The sequence below is a fragment of the Parasteatoda tepidariorum genome, chromosome 8 (genome assembly GCF_043381705.1).
Source record: "Parasteatoda tepidariorum isolate YZ-2023 chromosome 8, CAS_Ptep_4.0, whole genome shotgun sequence".
Classification (NCBI taxonomy): domain Eukaryota; kingdom Metazoa; phylum Arthropoda; class Arachnida; order Araneae; family Theridiidae; genus Parasteatoda; species Parasteatoda tepidariorum.
The window spans coordinates 19,758,565-19,783,464 of NC_092211.1; the positions used below are offsets into that span (position 1 = coordinate 19,758,565).

Genomic DNA, 24,900 nt, shown 5'->3' on the forward strand with positions numbered 1-24,900 from the left:
ATGAATATACAAATATACAAATACAAATAATAATATACAAATAATAAAATAATAAAAAAAAAGAAAACTATAAATGGGAAAAAACCAACAGTCTTCCTCAAGACACATCTATTGGTATAATTTAATGCGATATTTCTGAATAAAGAATAATTATGCAAAGATAAAAATTATTCTTCATATGTGTCGATATCGCAAAAAAATTAGTTGAAAAAGAGCATAAAATAGAAGAAAACAGTAACCAAACTTACCGGCGTGTAGCAAAATGTGGTTTAGGTTTAAAAGTAAAATACTAATAAAACAGTTAACAAAATTCGCGAAGAGGCAAAATCTTCAAAGTTGTGATATATATATTATCAATGACATTTTAAACGTTATTAAGTTAAGATTACTTAAACGACGATCAATTTTTGAACAAACCTGAGCCCCATATTATTAACATCAACAATAGGAAAAGGCAAAAGTGCTTAAAGATATAAATATTACTAGGAGTTTGGAGATAAATATAATATGAGATATAAAAATAGAGAAAGTATAGTATAATTATTGTTAAGTTAAATTGTTTTCCTCTCTCTCTCTTTAAAATATTTGTTCCTGTTGTGGAAAATGTTGATTTCAACATTCAGTCTAAAAAAAAAATTTCCATGGGAACTCACTCTGTATTTGATTTTTTTTCCCTCAACCAACGTTCCCTAATCTGGGAGACAAATAAAGTGTTGAAAAATATGTTATAAACACATGGACAGAAAAAGGAAGCGTTTTCCAAATAATCGAAATCCCCTCCAGAGGAGAAGAACTTCCTAAACTTTCAGAAAAAGCAGATGTTAAAAACTTGAGACGAACCCGAGACGAATCAACAAGGCTTGGGAGTTGAGCCATCTTTACACCCCAGCCCAAGAAGGGAAAAAGAGAAAAAAAAGGGGGGGTCTTAGGGGGGAAAGAGGGAGTAAACAGGGTATTGAAAAGGGAGGACGGAATACGAGGAGGTGTTTGAGGTCGATCCTGAAAAGGAGGAGCAGTAAAGCGAGGTCAATTTGGTAACTACACTTTTCTGGGATTATCAGATTTAGGGTTTTGACGTCTTTAAGATGCTTTGGTATTTGTACATTGATAAAAGAGCATATAAAGATTAAACGCGAATGAAAATGTAATGTTTAGGCAGGATATTAAGCTTTAAAAAAAATTGCTTATCAGCTTATCATATTTAAATTTTATTTTGCTGTGATTTTTATTGTGCAAAATAATAGGATTGCTTTGAGCAGCTGCGCTGTCGTAATCTTTAAATAGTTGGAATAGAGAATATTCAAATTGGTTGTCAGCTTTATTAAATGAGAATATTCTAATCTTTATGTGTTTTTATCTATAGTTCGTGGGCCATGAGAAGAAATTATAATAATCATTTATATATTCATAGGTATAGTTAACATAAAATAAAATTTAAAAAAAAAAACATACAAAACGATATAGGTTGCAAATCTTGTAAAATAATAACTATAATTCATGTGCATCTCTATTATATTAATTTGAAAGTAAATTAACATAATAAAGATTTTTTCCTAATAGATATTCTCATTTGGTAAACAAATGAAAATTCTTTGCTTATTATTATAATTTCTGCAGTAGTTTGCTAGTCATATTAAGAAAGAAGAATTCTTTACTTGTATCTCATTTAGTTTATGAGACATTTAAAGAAATTAGAATAATTATTCGTTCCTATCTTTGTATAGTTTGTGAGCCATACTATTTCTGTGTATCGTTATTAGTTTACGAGAAATTAAAATTACTATTTTTGTGCATCGCTGTTAGTTTGTGAGTCATACAATGAAATTAGAATAATTATTTATGTGAATCTCTGTTAGTTTCTGAGTCATGTACAGAATAATTTTTTGTGTGCGTCTGTTGGTTTGTAAGTCAAATAAAGAACTAAAAAAAATTTTTTTTGTATCTGTTAGTTCATGAGTCATGTAAAGAAATTAGAATAATTATTTCTGAGTATCGCTATTAGTTTGTGAGTCACATAAAGAAATTAGAATTACTATTTTTGCGCATCTCTGTCAGTTGAGTCATTCAAAGAAATTAGAATAATTATTTATGTGAATGTCTGTAAGTTTCTGAGTCCTGTATGGAATAATTTTTTATGTGAATCTCTGTTGGTTTGTAAGTCATATAAAGAAATAAAAATTTACTTTTTTGTTGCATCTGTTAGTTTGTGAGTCAAATTAGAATTACTATTTTTGGGGTTAGCTGTTAGTTAGTGACCCATACAAAAAAATTATAGAAACTATTTATGTGAACCTGTTAGTTTGAAAGACTTGTAAATAAATTAAAATAATTAATTATGTGTGACAGTTTGTGAGTCATGTATAGAATAACGATTTATGTTATCTTTGTTGAATTATATAAGGAAAAAAATTTTTTTTTTCTATCTGTTTGTTTGTGAGTCATGTAAAGACATTAAAATCACTTTTTTTGCGCATTGCTGATAGTTTGTGAGTCATGAAAAGAAATTAGAATAATTATTTATGTGCATCGCTTTTAATCTATGAGCCACGTCCAGATGTTAAATATTAATATTCTCCGCCATAAAGAGCTTCGATATTATGTCTTAACACGGGACCAAGACGTCCAACAATGTAACTGTACATACTACTTAACTACAGGATTATCACAATTATTTTTAATCAGGTCATTGTTTTAATAAGGCACAAGCAAAGATTGTTGTTTAAAAGTTAATACATTCCCACTTTTATTTTATAGTGATTTCAGTAAATGCAACGTATATTTCTAATGCAAAAACTTCAGCAGCAACATCAACATAATTTCACGTATATTTTCCCAACGTTCACTGCACGTGCCAGCGTTTTACAACCCCATTCTACAGGGAGTTTCTCCTCGATTTCTCGAACAAAACGGATGGAAAAAAAGAGCACAGAAAAACGTTTATGTTCGGCTATTGTGTGATAGTGCCAAATCAGCCTCTCCCCATTTCGGATTAGGATCCCGCATTGAATGCTAGATTTTAGGCAGAGATTTGCTTGTGGCTTTTATAGATGTAAAAGGCACTAATCCCCTTTTTCCCTGCTTTAGTATTTATTTTCAGCAATTGAATGGCACAGAGACAAATGCTTTTTTTTTCCCTCCACTGGATTATAAACTGTTTTGATCGCCTCCTTCAGATTTAGGGTTGTCCTATGGGAGCAATGGAAATGGACGATTTAGTTGAAATTAGTTCGATTCAGTTTTAAAATGAAATTTTACTAAGAAATGGAAGCATTTCAAATGAAATTGATGGAGAATCCCGTAGCACACAGAATCCTGCACAGACCGAAAAATGAATCCTTACCTTCACATAGGTTTATTTAAAATAGGCTAAATTCAATGTAGTATTTCCAGCATGATAATTGATTATTTACTACAGTATCAAATTTTAAGTAAATAACATCATTATCAAGATGTAAATACATTGCAAAGTACATTGCAAGCAAGTTTAAAGTACATTGCGTCCGTTTCAGACTGTAAAATTAATCCTCAAATATGTCTGTTTCCTTTTAAGCACCAAGAGTACAATCTTAGGAAGATCGGTGCATTGTTCAACTATAATGACGATACCTTGAACTAATACAATGCAAATTAGATGCAGCCTCAAAAATAAATTAAAACTGAACAAATTTTCGCACAATTTGAACCATAGTATCATGTAATTCAGTTTAAGAAATGAGATAGTGAGGTTTAACCTAGCACCATGTTAAAGTTGCAGCAAATTTCAAAGATACCCTCCTTACCTTGTTCAACCCTCCAAAATTTATAACAGTGAAGGTTAAACAGTAGTAAATCAATAGATTTTTTTTTAAATGAGATTTCTGTTTTACAAGAATTTTTAATTCTAAAGTAACTTTTATACGGTATAAATTTCACAGAGGTCCGTAGCTTGCAAATTTTCTTACCAATGACTTAAATTATAAGAATCCATTTTTTTTCCAAATCAAATTGATTTTACAAATTTAAGGATCGGAAGGATTAATCTAATTTAAAGATTCTATAGTAAAATTTTTTAAGGAATGAATTTTACAAAGGCCATAGCATAAAATTTTTTTTACCAGTGACTTAAGTAATAAAAATACTTTTTTTCTTCTTTTTTTTGCAAATTAAATTGATTTCACAAATTTAAAGTACAAAAGGATTAATTTAATTTAATTTAAGGATTCTAAAGTAACTTCTATATGGAAAAAATTTCACAAGGGTCCATAGCTTACAAATTTCCTCACCAGTAATTTATGTGAAGAGAATCAATCCTTTTCTTTTTTCTAAATTAAATTTCTTTTACAAATTTATGGATCACGTGACGGAAACATTCATTTTTAAATGCAAACACACATTGACTAAACTTTGGAGAGGAGGTATTCAGATTTTCAGTTAATTGAAATTTTGAGGTGTCTCTTTTTATTTATGGTATTCAGTAAAAATCATGGTTCTTCGAAGAAGAAAAAAACTAACAAGATTTTTGCTGTTTATTCAAATGTAATGAAATGTATTTGAAGTGCTCTCTTGAGCAACGAAAAACACACACATATATATAGAGAGAGAGGAAGGAGGGAGTTGCCAATGCTCTTCAAACAGTCACACACCATAACATACCACCCATTGACACATTACTAAAATACATAATCAAAAGAAGTACCTTTCAATCAAATAGATAGCCCCAATGTGTTCTGCTGTGCAAGATAGAGGTAGGCAGAACCGATTTGGGAGAGTAGTGATAAAAAAATCCCGCCCTCTTGGGTGATAAATCATTCAACTTGACAACCCCGGTGTTGGGACGGAGAAGGGAATGCTTTTTTTTATTTATTATTATTCAAAAAATTACTCAGTGTCAAGTGATTGTCGAATAGTACTGATTCAATGGATAATCCAAGCTTTCCTTTCAATTCGCGTGAGAAATGTTTTGCTCAATCGTTTTGTTGTGCTGGTGACTCGTACCCACTCCAGCCTCAAACGTCAAAGGAGACAACAGTAGGCTCGATATTCAAGCAATAATCCTAGGCCTCGATTATCCGGATACCTCAGTTAACCGAATTTCTAAACAATTTTATTTTTTTTTTCTGTTGGCTAATGAAAACATCAATGGCAAGGTTTAAAATCAAACATTTTTATGATGCAATTTAACAATTTTTAGTTATTATTATTTCAGTCGGAGAGTTTTATATATATATATAATATTGTATTGACTTGCATGTAAGTAATTAGTGCATTAAAACATTTTCTCTAAAGAAAATTTTAGTTTTTATATAATGTTATAAAAAATTACATAAAGTAAATTTATAAATTTGTAAAAAATTATATAAATCACATATTAACAGGTAAAATATAAGAAAACTAAGCTATAGTGTTATTTTTAAACTATTCACTTAACTTACTAACAATTAGCTTGCAGTCACAATAAAATTAAGATCAAATAATTTAAATAATTTATTTACATTAATTTTTTTAACATTTGATGAAATTTGAATTTTTATAAAATATTAAAATTAGTATTTTATATTCAATCAATATACAATAAAATCAGTCATTATTAGTTTTTTAAATGTATTTTAACAGGTTGAGAATTGAAAGACATAGTGGAAGTTATAGTATTAATCACTCTTTATGTAATTAAAAATACAATTAATGACAACAATCAAATAATTTTAACTCCTTGTAAAATGTTAAATTTTATAAAATATTAAAAAAAGTAAATTTGAAATAAATACATTATTATTTGCTTAAATGCATTTTAACAGGTAGAGAATTGAAGAATTAGTAGTATTAAACATTCGCTCATTATTAAAAATACAATTAATGCCAACAATCTATTATAGTTTATTGATAAATGTTTGAAAAATATTTTAATTAACAAACATTTACTTTGAGAAAGAAGTAAAATATGTTCTTCAAATAGCTTCTGATGAATTTAGAGATGCTGTTTTAAAATCATTAGGAACATCAACTGTTATTTATGTATGATAAAATATTACTTTTTCAAATAATAATTTTAATTTTTAATCAAATTAAAGGAAAAAAAATAATCTAAAAGAGTAAAAATGAGACAAAGCAAATGACAGAATTTCTCAAGTAAAATCATAATTTGTTTCGAGTTTTGAAACTACGATCATTTTAAATATATTAAAAAATATTTTAATTTTTGAACTATATCATAAAACTGCTAAATTATCTTCGTTTTAAGCTAATTGAAAATAAATCTATATAATTTTTTGTAATTAGCAGAAACAACACAAGATGCTGTCAGTAATTTTTAATAATAATGAAGTTCGCAGAACTCAGAAAGGAAGTTGTGGGCGGAAAGTGCAAAAAGGTTAACCATTAATTTAGTACCATCCCGATAGTGCTAATTTTATATTTATTTTAAACTATCAGAAATTGATATAAAACTATTCATCTCAAAATCCTTTTTTTTTTTTTTCTTCTTTCTTTTAAAGTATTCTGTTTTTGAGACTAGCAAACGAAAGTAAAAGATTACACATCTCATAAAAAAAAGTCATTATAATGCCTCAATAATTTGTATTTTCACTTCAATTAATTACTATCTTGGGTATAATTAATGAATAATTATTTACCAATAGATATTCAGAAGATATCGAGGATTTAAAAAAAAATGAAAATACGAAAGCACCGTGTTAAAGCATTGAAGCAGAATCAAAAATCCAAAGAGAAAAAAAAATGGTATTTAAAAATCCAGTAAAATAAATTAAAGATCAGAGAAAAATAATAAAAAATAATGTCTTTAAAATGAATTTGAAAGAAGAAAAAACTGTCTCAGAGATAAAGGTTATAAAAAAGTTCTTAAATAAAGGAAGGTATTAAGTTCTTAAGAATAATGAAAAAGGGAGAAAAAAAAAGGGGAATTGACATTGAGATGTTGGAAAGAGTTTCTTACTCTTAATTGTGGCGTGTACAGAAGATGAGAATAGCTAATTATAAACTCTGTTCCTCGCGAAATGAAATTTAATCCCTAGTTTTAATGTCAAAATTCCCTCTTGGATTAATTCCGGTGAAAGGAGGAAAAATGAGGAGGGAAAAAATGAAAAGGGAATGCTTAAAAAATTACCGATCTTTGATGAAAGAACGTTCTTACCTTCGAATCACCTCAGCTTTTGTGTACTTATTTTTTTTAAAGTGATGTACTGATATATTTCAAATAATGACTCAATTAATCTAAATTATTCCTAGATCAAGGACAGTTTAGAAAAATTTCGTAATGCTTATGTACCTTGTAAAGCTCTGCAGTGATAAATTCTAAATTGCAATTCAATTAATATTAGTAGTTTTTTGATATAAATGAATTTCGAATGATTCCTAAGAGTACTTTTAGAAATTATGTGGCGATAAAATTTAGCTAACATTTCAATTAATAAACATAACCCCCCTTTTATTCCAATGTCCAACTGGATAATGACCTACGTGATACAGGTATCTGAAGGGCAGATTTTGTTGGCCATTCTTTCAGGGGCACCATATTAGGTGGTCCAACTTTGCTCCCACAGTCAGGACAGATATTGCAAAGAAGGAAAGAACATTCATGCCTTGCCCGGGATTTGAACCCAGAACCCTTCTATGCAAGGCCAGGACCCTGATCGCTACACAGGCCGGTCAGCGACACAATATCCTTAGATTAGGGTCTATTTATAAGAGCTTTGTATAGCTGATGTACCTCTAAAACCCCAATAACTCAGTGGTCAAGGTAATGAGCTGGCATTGTGTAGAAATGGGGTTCGATTCCCGGAGTCGGCTTAAAACGACCCAGCTTCAGAGCGATAGGTACCAGCTTTTCTGGGAATTAAGGGAGGTACGGGTGCAATGTTGACCATATTGCCACTATGATCTTTTGGTCAGAGAATTTCGGAACCCTTAGCCTTTATGATCTACAATGGGCTGTTGTGGGAATACTTGTTATTTTATTTTTAAAAGTTATGTATTGATAAATTTTAAATAATAACTCAATTAATATAAATATGAATTAGTTTTAGAATATGATAGATGCAGGGTTGGCAAGATTTTGCCGCAGGTGGAAAAAACCATGGTAAATACCGGTAAAAACCGTCCTGGCAAAAACAGGTTTTTGCCAAGCAAATTGGCAAAAAGTGGCAAAAACCTATATTTTCCAAGATGAGAGGACAAAAACACATTTTTGATACAAAATTATTCCTAAAATTGAAATATATACTATAAATATAAATAATTACAAAAAAATTAACAAAATTATTATTCCATAATTAAATCATAATGTAATAATATATCATTTTAGTAGTTTAAAACATTAGTGATTGGAAAATTTGCGATTATTCTCTTTTTTCCAGTGAAATGAACTTATTTTAAATTAATATAACTATAATTTAAAGCATAAAATATCTATCAAGATGTGTAGTTAATTATTGTACAAATAATAATATTTATTTACTATTTGTAAAAAAACATTTATTTAAGGATTCTAAAATGAAAAGAGGTCAAAAACTTTCAATGTTTTAAAAATTATTGCCTTTATATTAATTATTAATATGTTAAAAATAATTTTTTCATGTAATGTATCAAAATTATTATTCCTTATGATTGATTTAAATTTGTTTCAAGTATTTTGTAATAATATTTAATCAGCAATTTAGATGATTTGGTTTTTGCCGGTTTTTACCAGTTTTTGCCGGTTTTTACCAGGTTTTTGCCACTGTCCTGGCGAAAACCCCTTTTTGCCGGCAAAAACTCCAACCCTGGATAGATGTAAGAATAACTTTTAAAAAAATGTAAATAACATGATAGCAATTAAATTATATCTACCAAAACTCGTCCACATAAAATGACAAAAAAAGGGGGGGGAAATAGCGGTTGGTTTTGGTTTGTGACAACGATCTTCCCTTTTTTCAGATTAAAAATTTGCCAAATTGTTTGTAAAAAAATTCCGACTCCAATTATTTCTAATTCTCAATATCTTAATAAAGTGTGAATTTAGTTTGAAAAATGCAAAAGTTTTAATTGCACTTTTGTGATGACCCCTCAATGAAAGTAAAAGAAAAACTTGAATGAAAAAAGTGATTGACTTATCACACGAAAAAGGTATCACTAAAATTTTTAAATAATTTTTTTAAATTCCATTTATCATTTACCACTTAAAAATAAAGAGTAGAACGGGATAAATTAAAAGTTAAGAGATATCTAACTTAAAACAGGTAGCAAATTCATTATATCCGTTAGTAAAAAAATTTAATGTAGCTTACCTCCATTTTTTTTTCAAGAACCATTTAGATAAAACTTTTATTTTTAAGATAGGGAATTGAAAGTAAAAGAAAATTCTAAAATTAAGTTGTAACTTAATAATTAAATCCTCACATTTTTAAGAGCAATAGAATTATGTTTATAATTTCGCTTAAAAGTGATAATAATTTTATTTGAAAGAAAAAAAAAGTAATAATAATATTTTTCTTTTTCGTACATGCATTTTGCTAATTTTTTGCGTAACCACAGTTTACATTTGTAAATTTTAATTAATAAATTAAAGCTTTGAATCTTGAAACTAAATTTCTATGAAATATAACCAATGTACTGTTAATTTGATAGGCAGAAGTTATGATGATTATTTTCAAAAAAATCTGCAATAGTTAGTAAATTAATAATTGTTTTTTTTTTCCTCAAAACTAATTTTTTGGTTATTTCTAAATACAATATTTCAAAATGTTTTAGTTCCAATTACTTGAAATGAATATTTTCTATATATATGTCAAAGGAATAGACTACAGATTAGTGGATTAAACTATTATTTTATATTTTACAGTTAAAGCAAAATAATTAATTTGGGCCTTTTTTGTCAAATAAATTTCTACATTTGCTGTAAAATATCTGACTTTTAGCATTATGTCTAATGCTTAGTCTATTCCATAAGTTCATATTTTATGAGTTCAATTTTTAAAACAAGACTAAGGAAAAAATAATAAATTTTACCAAGTTATGTGATTTTAAAAAAGGTCAACTTTCGGCCTTTTTTTTATTACCAGTGTTACACCATATTTATACCATGTCTTAGAATATAATACACACACATCTACATGAAAATTAAAAACATGAAAATCTAAATTACATGAATTACATGAAAATCTAAATTTCATGAATTACATGAAAATCTAAATTTCATGAATTACATGAAAATCTAAATTAAAAATTTTAACTCTGTAAGCATTCGAACATTTTAAATGATTTATTTTTATTTTTAAAAAGATGGACTTTAATTTCGATTTCAAATCAATTTGATAAAATAAATTCAGAAACGAAAACACTATTTAATGAATCATTTTTGTGTGCTCATCAAATAAAACTCAGAAATAATTATTCATAAGATTAGAAACATAAGGGCGCGTGAAAAAGGCGTCAAACCAATCAAAAACATCCTCTGACATTGTATTAAACGTAGACCCCATATTAACAACAGTAACCCTTTTGTTAACAAGCAACTACTGGAGCTAATGAGACACTTGCTGTCTGAGGCGAAGCGCCACATTTGGCTAATGAGCAACACAATTCTGGCATCATTTTATAGCTCCATTCAATTAGGACGGTAGCCAAAAATAAATGAAGAGAAGAAGATAGGAACGCCTGTTTGTTAAGTCATTCAACTGATAAAACACATTTAAAAATAAAATGAAGCAATTTCTTGTCAATTCGTTTCTCTGATTAAGAGAGTTAATGTCAGCAAGTTTTTGGCATACCCGGAACTTGTATTTCCCAACGTTATAAATTTATATTTAGTCTATGAGGATTAATTTTTTCGCCATAAATATTAATTTACCATTTAGAGATTTGCTCAAGGTTAGGTTAGCAAACGGAAGGTTAACTTTTGAACAATTTCTTATTATTTTACACGAAAAGAGATAAAGAAAATTTAAAAAAATAAATTAAAAAAACTGTAAAAAAAATTCTGGTGTCTAATTGCCACTAATTTTTCTGTTGAGGTAAAATATATTTTTAAGTAGAGAACTGTAGTTATCATGCAAAATGTTTACGAAATAGCAATTGTTTGAAAGAATTAGTCAGAACAAATTACTAAAAATGTTCTTGTTTTTTGAACGAAAAATTTTCGCTTTAAGATTATAGCAATGGAAAAGTAAACAAACAAACAAAAAAATGTAATTACTAGCACTGTAAAAAAAAATACTAGTTTATTTGAACGCCAAAAATAGTGGCAACTGTACACCAGAATTTTTTTTACAGTGTAGCAAATAGTTTTTACTGACTGAAAAAAAATGAATAAAAAATACAATTAAAATATTTTAATTCCATATAAAAGTGAAACTTAAATAAACCATGACATACAACAATTTCGTGACTACAGTGGTAACAGAGATATCACAGAGATGGGCTGTCACTGTAAACACAATGACGGCTAGCAACCCAGTCTCGGATAGACGGGTGCCAGTTTGTCTTAGAAGTAAAGGCAGCTGGTGCTCAATGCTAACCAAATTGCTCCCCTCTTGCCTCTTTAGTTGCTGCAGGAGTGCTTTACATTTACATAATACTTTATAATCGATAAAATTAAATATTATATTTTGAATTAGTTATTAGAGTTGAAGTTGTGATTAAATATTTAAATTTAAATGATAATTTTTTTTTAATTAAAACATTTGAGGGGGCATTTTAAAACGCCAAATTATTTGAAAAAAAAAAAAAAACCAACCATTATTATAAAGAAAAAGTTTTGGTTCAATTTTAATTTAGACATTTTTATGTATTCTGTATTTAATTTACTTTCCACTCTAAGCATTCATTCCTCATTTGTTAGTTGTATCTTTTATTCGAATTATCTTTACGATTAAACAATTACATATGTTAAAGTACCCGACTACTTTTTTTAAATCGATTTTGACCAAAATATCATTTTCCCGTGTTTCGCATAAAACAGAACTTTGGAGCTCGAACTATGACGTCGAACTCAATAACTCTTACAAAAACAGTTTGAGTTTTGGTTCTACGTGAAATAGAACAGAAGTTATGGTGATTAAAAAAAAAGAAGAAGAAAAAAAAAAGAAACACATCGATATTAGTTATTGAATTGAAAACTGTGTCATTTTCAACATTTTTCTCAAAAAATAGTTTTTTCGGTTATTCTCCTTTATTCTAAAGTATACCTTAGAATATTTTAGTTCAAAATATTTGAAATTTTGTAAGAATGTATTCTATTTTTGAATGTAAGAATGTATTTTTTATTCTTTACATTTGTCTAGGGATTAAGCCGCATACTAGTGGTTTAAATATTATTTCATATTTTACAGCTAATGTGAAAATAATTTATCACACTTCTTGACCTTTTTTTCAAAATAATTTTCTATTGCTGCAAAATATCTAAACATTGATAGTATGCCTAATGATTAGTCTATTCCCTAAGTGTAATTTTTAAAAGCATTGAACAAGAATAATGAAAAAATAATGAATTTTAACGAAGTTATGTGGTTTTGGAAAAATGACAATTTTTTTGTCTTTTTTGACTGGTTTTCTCCCATACTTTTTAAAAAAGAAATTTCTTTCTTATTATTTCTATTTGTTTTTTGTTTTTGTTTTTTTTGAGTGAAACCTGTAAAAGTGACCACCTGGGTAAAGTGAACATCTGAGTAAAGTGACCATTTTCTACAAGTTTTATTTAAAGAGCCCTTTATAAAGAGTCTGCATAAAGTGAACACCTCTATATAGTGACCACTTGACTTGGTCCCGAAGGTGGTCAATTTAGACAGGTTCCACTTTATATTATATTTCAGAGTATAATACATACATAAATCTAAATAAAAAGTTTCTGAATTAAAAATTTGAAAATTTTGCTTCTGAAGGCATTTGGTGTACCTTAAGTATCAATTTTGAAAGGGATTTATCTGAAACTTTCCCAAATTTAGAGAATTGCTTTAAAAGTAATAAAAAATGTTTTGATTAAATCTAGAAGCAGGCAAAAACCAGCTGGTAAAATTCAGCAGTTCGTTGAAAAATTCTGTACAATTCCTAATTATGTTCGATTTTAAATCAGCGGCTGGCAGATCATATCATTCAAAGAAATAAGCGTATTTTGGCGATCGCCAAATGCACCTATTGCTCGAAGGAAACCCTTGTGACCAGCTTGACCCGAACAAGCCCTGGTTTCTAATCCGGGGCGTCGAAGAGCCGTGGTCCCTAATGAACGTTTCCAAGTTCCTGATCTGACAAGAAGATTGTAGTTGTCAAGTCCTTGTCCTTCTCTCGCTCTTTGCCCCCCTTCAATCCCCTTCAACATAGCTGAAGGAACTAAAAGAGAACTTATTGTTGGAAATGTTGAGGATTATTGGTGAGAAGTGGGTTTAGATCTGGACAAAAAGTATTTTGAGTGAAGAGCGTGGCGTGAGACCATATCTAAGGATAGTGTTTTGTTGTCCGTTTGTAATGGAGGGATTATTTCTCTTGTGTGATAAATAATTCTGTCCCTTGAATGAAAAAAAAAAACCGAAAACTAAAAAAAACAAGTTTCTCAATCGTAAATAAACATTATTCATCGGAAATAATGTTCGAATGTGAGGAAACTTATGAAAGAATAACTGAGTTGCGAATTGAAAGGGAAAGTAGTTTAATAGAATCAAAGTCATGCATTCATCGAACAAAATGAATCATAAGTTGACCCAGAGGGAATTTTAGAGTTTTTTATTTTTTTTTCTAAGTCTTAAGAATAAACATGTTTAAATGAAGAAGTTTTAGGTAAGCAATCAGTGATAAAGCCTTTTTATTCATAGACCTTTAACGGTTTACTTTAATAGAAACGTTAAAGTGGGGAAATGGCTTATGGATTAGGAATGAATATTATACTATATATTATATTTTGCAAAATACATCTTTAATAAATCAATTTAATTAATAAATTGATAATTCAACAATCTTAAAAAAGGGATCATTTGAAAGATTTTAGTTTAAACCATGAATTGTCTTTTAAATCGGAAAATGGTAATATACTGTAGAATACACTAAACTTTGTCGTTGATTGAAATAAAATAGCGCTTATAAAGAGACAGTGGTAATATAAGTTTACCTTTGATTTTTACCCGTTTTTATGTTTTATAGTTTTCTTTTGATTTTTACCTGTTTTTATATTTTATATCTAATCGTATAAGCAACTTATAATTTTATACATTATGTTTTAATCGCATTATATCAGCAATTTATGATTTTGTCCACTATGCTTCAATCGCAAGATCAATGAGTTTATACTTCATTTTCTTATGATTTTAAGAATTCAGCTTTAGTCGCATTACTTGAGCAACTTCTGATTTGCGCATTATGCTGCAATTAAATTATGTTGGTAGCTCATGAATGATTAATTTCAATATATTTTGGTCGTATTACATAAGCGACTTATGGCTTAGTGCGTAATGCTTCAATCTACGTTAGCAACTTATCGTTTCGTGCATTATGCTTCAATAACATTAAGTTTAGTAAATTCTCCCTGCTGACAAGCTCTAAATTGATTTGGATTAAGAATTACACTAATTAATTATTCCATGAAAAACAAGTACTTTTGAAAGTGTGCAAAAATATATAGATAAAAATGATCTTACCTGCTTCACTGTTGTTATCAGTACTAAGTTGTGAACTAGGTTGTTGTGAAATAGGGCCTGGAGTTCCTGTAGATCCGGCGGGTGATCTAGCATCATCAGGTCCGGTACTATAGGAGTTTAGAGATTGTGAAGGTGGTCTCTGGTAGGGTATAAAAGACTACTCACAATTAGTATGGGCCATCATAACACACACAATTCATATACACAATCAATAAAACAATACAAAGAAATAAACAGAGAAAAAATAATCAGATAATAATTAGTTAATTGTGCAGATTTTGAAAACAAGTTTGCTACTTAAAATTACCATTTCGAATATAAAATATACGTAGTTAGAAAAATAAAACTGTAAAATAGCAAGTTTTTTTTTTTAAAGAAACTAAAATTTTTATTTTTTTATTTACTTAGCCTTTTATTTAAAATGAAAACATGTCAATATTTTATAAACTACACTTCCATTTAATTCCATTGTAAAATCACAAAAAAGGGCCATAACAACTTCGTTCCTTTATTCATAAATTTATGCCCGTCACCTCAGAGTTAGAACTTCAAAAGTGTCCATTTTTAGTGCCTGTCGGACACTTTTATGGTCGGTACTTGAAGCCCAAATTGGGTAACCTTCTTAAAAAGGTTTTTCCTCCCGTTTTAGTACTGAAAACAGTTATGTTTTCGAAAATGGACAGTAAAACCACCCCCACTTGTGTACGATTTTTTTTTTTTTTTTTTTTTTTTTTTTTTTTTTTTTTTTTTTTTTTTTTTTNGTTGGCGAGCGTTAGCGAGCAGCAGGGGTCACAGCCCACTAGTAAGATATATTTTCATACTCTAGAAATAATTCATATGGCAAAACAACGTTTGCCGGGTAAGCTAGTATATATGTATATATATATAGTTCAAAATGTAGAGAAAACAAGGAAAAAATTACAGAACAATGAAAAAAGGGGAAAAAAAGAAAAATAATAATGAAAATAACAAAAAACCGGAAAAAGGGACAAAAATTTTTAAAAAATCCGGAAAATAAAAGCTGTGTGAGCTGATAAGAAGATCATATCTTTTACTTTCCGGATTTTTTAAAATTTTTTAACCGGAAAAAAGGACAAAAATTTTTAAAAAATCCGGAAAATAAAAGCTGTGTGAGCTGATGAGAAGATTATATCTTTTATTTTCCGGATTTTTTGAAATTTTTTCCGGTTTTTTGTTATTTTTATTATTATTTTTCCCTTTTTTCATTGTTCTGTAATTTTTCCCTTGTTTTCTCTACATTTTGAACTTATTTTATGAGTTCTATTTACTTGCAACTCTTTATAAAACTTATTGTTTTTTTTTGTTTTTATTTATTTATTATGATATATATATATATATATACTTCTTATACTATATGTATATACTTTTCCCTACCATGCTTTTTTTCCTGAGTACTTTTTCCACCAACCGGTGTAAGTTTACAGAACATTAAAGTGCACGCTGTAAATACACTAAATTACTTTACAGATTACTTTTTACACTTTTGTTACCATCATAAAATCTTAGTCAATCATCTTACTCTGGTATTTTTTATCAAGTCAAAGCAAAAACACCATAGCAGGTGAATACAGTGCTAATAAAAACAATCGTGTTTTGTTCAAATTTTGAGTGTTTTGGCGATTGTACAATGAGAGTAATATGCTTCCCCTTTCCTTCCTCTGAGAAAAGCAATTCTTCTAAATGAGGAAATTGTTATCGCACTTTTTGGCGTTTAACATCAACTGATCAAACTAATTTTTAATTTTTTTTATATTTATTTTGTTTTATCTGTTAATTTATTTTTAATAGTGCGACCCACCAAATAAACCACTTAGTTCCTTGAAACTGCGTACATATTATAGCCGTCAATCCCAATCTGCCAGTCACATGACCGACAGAACTGGGGTTCGAGTCCTAACGTTGACACCACAATATTTCTTCCATTCCCTTCAAATGAAAAGTTTTTAGTCTTTTGCACTCTCCATCTGATTAACTGATGAAAATCCTAGCTCCTATGTCTAGTTAAATTTCATTTTTACGGTTTTGAGACCATGCAAGTTACGTTAAAAAAAACCTGTATACTTTTGTATTCGTGGTTTGGCTTTATAACCATACTAGTTATAAACGGTTTCAAAACCGTAAAGATAAAAAATATTCTTTATCGTTAACTCTACGGTTAATCCAATGGACAGTGCGCTGCTGGTTATTTTACCATAATTTTTGAATGAAAATTCTAACAGTGTGATATTTTTGTCATTAAATATCGTATTTGATAAATATTTTTATCAGCAAAAGATGCATTACTATCAATATCCATCTTTCGTTAGATATTTATACCAAGATTTGGTATTTACGACGCATGGTGAAAATACTTTTTAAGACATCGTTATAAGGATGAATAAAAATATTAATATTTCATCATATAATAATATCATAAGTCCCACTCTGTTTTTGAGAATTAAAAAAGAATTAAAACTTTAATGACCTACTGAGCTGTGTGCCCAAAATCATGATGAAGTCTCCATTCTGTGTTTATTGTCCTGAATATAATCCTGTTTATTCTTACATAAGATTGTTTAAAATCTTACACAGTTTTTCCGTTTAGAATTTTGAGGTATATCTGCTTTTGAGAATTAAAAAAAAGGCAAAACTTTTAGTGACCTACTAAGCTGTGTGCCCAAATTCATGAGAAAAAAATCTCCTCACATCTTGTGTTTATTATCTTGAATAATCCAGCTTTTTCTTACATAAGATTGTTTAAAATCCTATGCAGTTTTTCGGATAAAAAAAATTTCTGAGGTATATTCTACAAACACAGTGAAAAGAAAAAAAAGAAAAAGAAAAGGATCGGGAAAATACAGGGGCGAGCCGTGATGGGTGTCATGGATTCGACATAAAAAAGAATCCCTCGTGCCTGTAAATCAAAGGGTACGTCTATTTTATAGCCTCTGGACCCACCAATAGACGTTCCCCCAACGACTCTGGACTTCCGCTATAGCCTGCCAAAAGAAATAATGTCAAGAAAAGAAGAAAGAAAAAAAGTTTTATTTTTTTCTTCTATTTTTTGAGAATGCCAAAGAATAGGAACAATAGTCCGGTAAGCTAAGATATAGATCCGAGATGGTGAGGAAAGTACTAAAAAGGAAGACATAAATATGTCCCACTGAGAAATGGTTGAATCGTTTGGTTTGGAAGCGACTGTAAACACACATCGTTTTAGAACGCGAAAACTGGCGATCGCTAAATGGTTTGAAAACAGAACCGCAGTAGAATATGAAAGAGTTCTATAGGTTATTGATATTTTGGGAAATATTATTATGAATGTATAGAGAAAGGTGGGCTTAAATTGTCACTTTGAGTAATAAATAAAATATTACAGCTATAAATAAGTATCGAGTGACGAACTTTATGTAGATCGAATTATTGCCAAAAAAAAGGAAAGATTTCTTGACTTTTCTCTGTAGAAAATGGAAGGAATTATTTCATTTCATCTATCGTAGAAAATAGAAATTTGCTGCATGCTTGTATTGATTAAATAAAAATAGAAACAGAGACTGAACTGAGAAAGAAATTCAAACTTTCAAAACAAACCATAATATGTTAAATCAATAAAATAACCCGACACAAATTGAAATAAAGATTTTATTTGCACTTGGTTGGAGTTAGAAATAATATGCACTAATTTTAAATTTGTCTGTTTTGAGTTTAATTGAGTCTTCATATCAAGTGTAAACCAATAAGCATGTAACAAAGAGCAATACGATACTAACTGGCACGTAAGAGAGGGACACTTAAAAAAATGTCATTTTCTAGTATTACTCAATTCCTTTCTTGTAATTTGGTTTGGTAGAAGCATGTGAAATCAAACATGACAGCTAACATCAATTCAAAAAGTCACAAAATGGGTGTCTATATTCAATTAAATCTGTGTATCAAGCGCTAAAAAATAAATAATAAAAAAAGAACGAAATTAATGGAGACATCAGAAATTGTCGAAGGTTCTATCTAGTATACTAACGAAATAAAGTTCCAGTTTTCAAATTGGATTTGAAACTTTTAGAAATTTAATATATTCATCTGAAATTACCAAACAGAACCAATGTTGGCCAGCCATTAATTCCAATGAACCCCGAAATTGATGGGTGCATTCAATTAAGTTTGCGTATCAAATGTAAAACAAGTTCCAAAGATTGTCGACTAAGACATAATCTTATTCAGCACTATTGAATCTTGTAAGTTAACTCTTAACTCTTTTGTAAGTTTAAATTGGTTTTAAAACTTTTTGATTAATTTATTTATTTAAGAAACTAACTATATTCCAACGAGTCCCAAAATGGGTGTCTAAATTCATTTGACGTTTCGTTTGTTCTGTAAACCATCTTTCAGTCTGATGCCGTTGAAGTGTCCAAGAGAGCTGTAAGCCACGCAGAAGTCACGCAGCTTGATATATAATTTGATGTTTGCCAACACTTGCGTGTGAGAAAAATGATATAGTTGACAGTGGCCATAGCGTGGTCCACTTCAAATTGGCAGAACTTTTCCTTATCTGGGATTTTGAAGGGAGATGCTGCGTTTCACAAAATTCTATTTCCATAATTAAAACCCGTTGACTTGCTAAGAGGAAGCTTTGACATTTGGAAGGAAGTAACCATATATAATCCATGCTTAAAGACCCTTGGCGGAGCGCTGAGAGATTTCCTATTTCGTTTGTTGTCAACACGAAATGCTTTGGAGTTTTAATTTAAAATCTTGTATTTCAAAGCTGAGTCATTTTGTTTCGGGAAATAGTTTAAAATCCTAGAACGAGATTGGGGATGTACGGTTTAGAACTTACGTCTAATTGAATCTAGTGAAATAGGAGAGCAATAATTACTTCAAAATTCAAATTTGCAAGCAAATATTTTCTTTCTATGTGTATTTTTTATTTTTGGATTAAAGGGATGCCATCCGAAAAAAGTGTTGGTGTTTGTAATGAAATTTTTACAAATGTCTTAATGAATAAATAAAAATTTAAAGCTAATCATATTGGAATCCAAAAGCCTCACCCAAGGCCTAATAAGTTAAAATACCCACTAATTATGAGAGTTTATAAATGGTTATGATTATTTAATTAACATCGATCAAGAGAAAATTAAAGTTATTGTAATTTAGTTATTAGTTATTGTATTGTTTAGTATAAGTTATTATATTGTTAAATTTGTTAATTATACAGTTATTTACTAAGCCCAACAAGCTACAATAAAAAATTTTTAAAAAATTTAATATTTTAAATAAATTTTGCTTTAAGGATCGGATTATTATGTACTAGATTGTAAAATTTATGGTTTTGGTTGAATATTTACTAATAAGGTGACGATAATCAATTGAGTTAAGAAATTAAAATTAAAAGTATGCTTTATAAGTCAGTCGAGAAAAGTATCAGTAAATATACATAAAGAAAAATTTAGTAAATTATGAGTGTAACAACACATAGCATAATAATTAATCAAATTAATGTAATGTAGAATAAGAGATAATTAAGAAAAACTAAATAAAAAGTGCAATAATGAGTATGGTGTGAAAATTAATAGAGTAATAATTATTTTAAAAGCAATCTAGAGAATAATACACAAAGTGCAAATTTTTTTTTTTGTGACCTGATGCATATTTACAGGAAATAAAAATTTTCTTTAACCGTATTTTATTAGGTACAAAAGTTCAGTTGCTTGATATTATTTTTATTATTATTAATAATAATAAAAGAAAAGAGCTTTCGATTTCTTATCACGTTGAAATAGGTTTACAGAAAACATGACTTATTGTTTATTTGTACACATGATTTCAGAGAATAAGTTGCGGAGGACGTACACACACGAATCAACCGCAGATGTAAAAAAAAAAGGAGAAAAAAAGAAAAAAAGGAGAAACACCTGCTCTCGTTTAAACACTGCGCTTTCAACAAGTTGAAGAGTAAAGGTAAATGTGAGATTCAATTTGATCGAGAACACAGAAATCCTATTTCCATCTAATTGAAGCATATAAAAAGAGGGCTGTTTAAATCGAATAGAATTACAAAAGGAGATGTAAACAGTTGCTGAAATTATACCATTACTTCCACCTCTTTGTCTGTTTGATAGTCAGATACTGCGGATTTGTATTGTGCAGTCGCCACGTGATGCTCATTGTATTTTATTTTTATGAATCAATAAGGCACAAGTTTGTTAACTATGGTTAGGCCTATTGTCTCTTAAAGTTAGTTTATGGAGAGAAGGAATATTCTTTCATATTTCTTTCAAACTGTAAGTTTATGAAATTTGTGTGATTCATATACGATCTCCGCAAAATGTATGCTTAATGGCTTGATCAACTTTAATTTATTTAAATAAATAACACTTCAACGTAAAAAAAAGAACACAAGCTGCGCAAATGATTGTCAAAATGGCGGATGTTTAGAATCGTTTTTTAAATTTTCGAAACTTATTCTTACTCCATAAGCAGAATATTCTATACGTAGGGAATTTTAGAAATTTTTAATTGTCATTTCTAAAGAAAGTACGAAATATTTTGTATCAAGTATGTAAAAGAAGAGGAAATAACAGATTCTTGTATAAAAATTAAGAATAAAAAGTACAGGAATTAATCTAAAATTCCTGTTCTAGTTTGATTCATATACGATTCTTACAAAATGGTATGTTTCATATACTGTGGCTTGATGAACTTTATTTTTTTAATAAATATATATTAAAAAAATTAAAAAAAAAAACTTCGACATAAAAAATAAAAAGAACACAATCTGCGCAAATGATTGTCAAAGGCGGATGTTTAGAATCATTTTTAAATTTTTGAAACTTATTCTTGCTCAATAAGTAAAATATTCTACACCGAGAGAATTTTAGTAATTGTTAAAAATCATTTTAAAAAAAAGTTTGAAATATTTGTATCAAGTATGAAAAAAAAAATGAAGCAACATATTATTGAATAAAATCAAAGATAAAAAGAAACAGGACAGGAACAGGAATTCAATGAAAATTACTATGAACACTTTATTAATAGAAGAATTTATTATTTATATAATTTCTCAAGCAAGAAAAAAGTGGAAAGAAAAACAGCAATTTCAAAGAAAACATAGAAATACCATAAGGAATATAGGGATTGTAGGGAATTTCCTTAAATACAAATAAATCAAAAGAATTTTAGATTGAAAACGAAAAGATCTGAAACTAGTGAAATGCAATAAGTCGATAGTTTTCTCATATTACATAGTTTATTATGCTCATATGCTCTACGCATTTTCTAAAACTGAATAGATTTCTTTTTTCGAATTAAATTTTTATTCAGATTATTAGAAGCTTAATAAAAGAATTCCTCCACAGCCCTAAGCTTTGCAATGTTCGGCCTCGAATTGTTCAGCATTCGAACACATTTAAATCGATATTTTACAGATATTTTATCAATATACACTATCATAAAAGTAATATACTGACAGCGATCTTAGCATTTATTAAACGCTATCAAAAAATAGTGTTAAAATTCGTAAACTAAGTAAATAGTTGAATGATGGTGCAAATAAATGTCCAGAGTCGTAACTACGAACCAAATTACCATAGCAAGACGAGAAGCGAGATCAAACATTTATCTAGATGGAGTATCGTAAACACCTCATAAAATCTGACGCCGAGACACAGTATTTTTATGACTACCTTTTCTTCGCTGCATATGAGAAAAGATATTTAAAATCATTTTCATATCAAGGGCGCGATAAACGAGCGATACAGCTTTGTTTGTCCATGAGTATTATACACAACTAGCACGATAGATAAGAGTGAAGGATACGCAACATTTGAGATTTATAACTTTTAGCCACTTTTTTTTATTTTTTTATTCCTGTTTTTAAGGGCTATTAATCTTTGGTTTTTACGATCTTTGCTACTTAAGTGTAAAATGTTTATTTAGTCAGTGTTGCTTTCAGATGAGGGTTAATCTTTGGAAACTCTGAAAGGCCAATAATCGTAAAGAGGGAATTTTGGGAAGAAAAAAAAAAAGATATTGCAATCTGTTGGTTTTGTGTTAAAGCAATCATTATATCATGAGAGTCCATCTGAAGTTCATTTCTCGAATAAGAATAATAGTTTTTCTTTGGTTGCTCAATCACAGATCTACGAGTGAAAAATTTAAACGTTATCGCAATCTTGAGAAGTTCTACAGCAGTATGTCTTTCAAATTCGCTACAACTTTAATACTATATTATCGTTCTTGATAGCAGGACATTTGAAAATAAACATGGTTTTACGTTGCAGTAATTTTGTACCGTATTATGGTTCAAGGTATCGATATTGTGGTTATACATTGAACAGATTTTTCTGAAAACGTAGGTGGATTAAAAATAAGCTGTTTTTAACTTGAACCATTGAATTTTGTAGAGGGGGAACTCGTTGCAAGTTATAGGTAATTTTAACTGCTTCAATATTGTTTTGAAAAAAAAAATTGGTTTAATGTTTCTCAAAGCTTTAAAAAACAATTTTTATTAAAGCTACCATTATTTTTCAAATATTGATATGATATATGAACTATAGGATGAATTTAATAAATGGTATAAGAATATTCTAATTTGTTTATTGAGTTAAAATTTCATTCATGAAATGGTTGCAAGACCGATTGAATTACGAACTTCGCACCTTTATTTAATGAGGAATTTATAGAACCATTTGGATTATCGAACATTTATAGGACCATTTGGATTATTAACTAAAAAATTTTATGAGTAATATGTAAATAGATTTATTAATTTCAGATAGATATTTATGAAGAATTTATAAGATCGTCTCAATTATAAATTTCAAAACTTTTATTTTATGAGCAATTTATAACAATATGAATCATAAACTATTCCGATATTTATTTATGAATAATTTGCGAAAACATCTAGATTATCAACTTAGAAATTTTATGAATTATCTGCAAAATTATTTATCAATATCAGATGCTTATTCACGAACAATTTTAAGACCATCTCAAGTGTCAACTTCAAACTTCATTTTATAAAATATCTGTAAAACCTTCTAAAATTTGCTTGTCAAACAGAAACTTTTTCTTTTCTTACAAATGAAAATTAACTCAATCATTTACTTTTTTAGTGTAGAAGAACCAATCGATGAAACATAACTTAAAGATAAAACTCGTTATTAAAATGAAGAAAAAAAGAAGGCACAAATCTGAAATTTCGATAGAAAATCAATTACTCTTGTCATCGTTCTGCCTAATAATAACAAATGGTTTAGAAAATCGATCTCGAAACGAGTTTAAAAGACGCAAAAAGAAACGTTTTAATCAATATCTCCGACGGCAATAAGGACTCGTGTGTCATGAATTTCCGGAAGAAACAAAAATCCATTTTTGTCGACTACCCCTTCATTATCTAGAGAACGAGCCCTCACAGCGTGCACAGAGAAAAGAAAACTTGTATTAATGAGCTTTTTCGCGAATCTGGCAACCGTTTACTTTCGCGACAGTGAGCCACCTAGCGGCTGAGATAAATGGCAATAATCGGGAGCAATAACGACAGGAAAAAGGAAAAGACAAATTTTCCTTATTTATCCCTTAAATGTCCCCCTATTTCAACTCTCCGATGGCATTCTTTTGAATAGCGAGACATTTCGCCGTGCAAATGGAAGATCACGACTCGATTTAGATGTAAGTTCTCTTTCGAACATGGAAGGGTAAACTGTACAATTAAATCAAGAGAGTCTAAATTATCTAATGTGCGTTTGCGCTGAGTAAGAGATTTGTAAAAAGTGAACAGTCAGTGAAATTTCACCTTAAGCTTTATTTAAAGTAGAAATGAAAGGAAAAACATATAAGCCATTTTATGTTTTAGCTATTTTTTTAAACATGAAATTTTACCAATTTTTTTTAAAATTTTAAAACCAGTTTGCTTGATTTTTTATTTATTTATTTTATTTCATAACCATCGTTGAAAGCCGATCCAGTTTTATGGGTTTATGACTACTAATGTTCAACTCCGCAGCCTTGTAATTTAGAACCCAATCCAGAAGACAAGGGAACTCCTGGATCGAGTATTGGGAGAAATTTGTCTTCGTGGAGGGCTTTTTTGATGGAGCTAACCCGCATTTGCGTTACATGGAGAGGAAAGCCACGAGAACCTCCCACGGTTAGCCTGAAGGCAAGGGAACTCCAACCCATGATCCGACAACCACTAATGATATTTCAAGTCAGCACTGTGGTCTGTGCAAGCGGGATGCGGAATTCGTATCGACTGGGATTCGAACCCGGTTAGCCTCATTGAAAGGCGAACTCTCTATCCCCTGAGCCA

General features: G+C 29.2%; 1 protein-coding gene across 6 annotated transcripts in view; it reads right to left on the reverse strand.

The window, feature by feature from the left end:
• Positions 1-24,900, reverse strand: part of LOC107439560 (homeobox protein Meis1) — a 271,514-nt gene that overhangs the window by 167,502 nt on the left and 79,112 nt on the right. For all 6 annotated transcript variants that reach the window (XM_071184435.1, XM_043052522.2, XM_071184434.1 and 3 more), the window contains exon 6: positions 14,592-14,748. In XM_071184435.1, the coding sequence (XP_071040536.1) occupies positions 14,592-14,748 (157 nt within the window). The remainder of the gene's footprint in view (positions 1-14,591; positions 14,749-24,900) is intronic.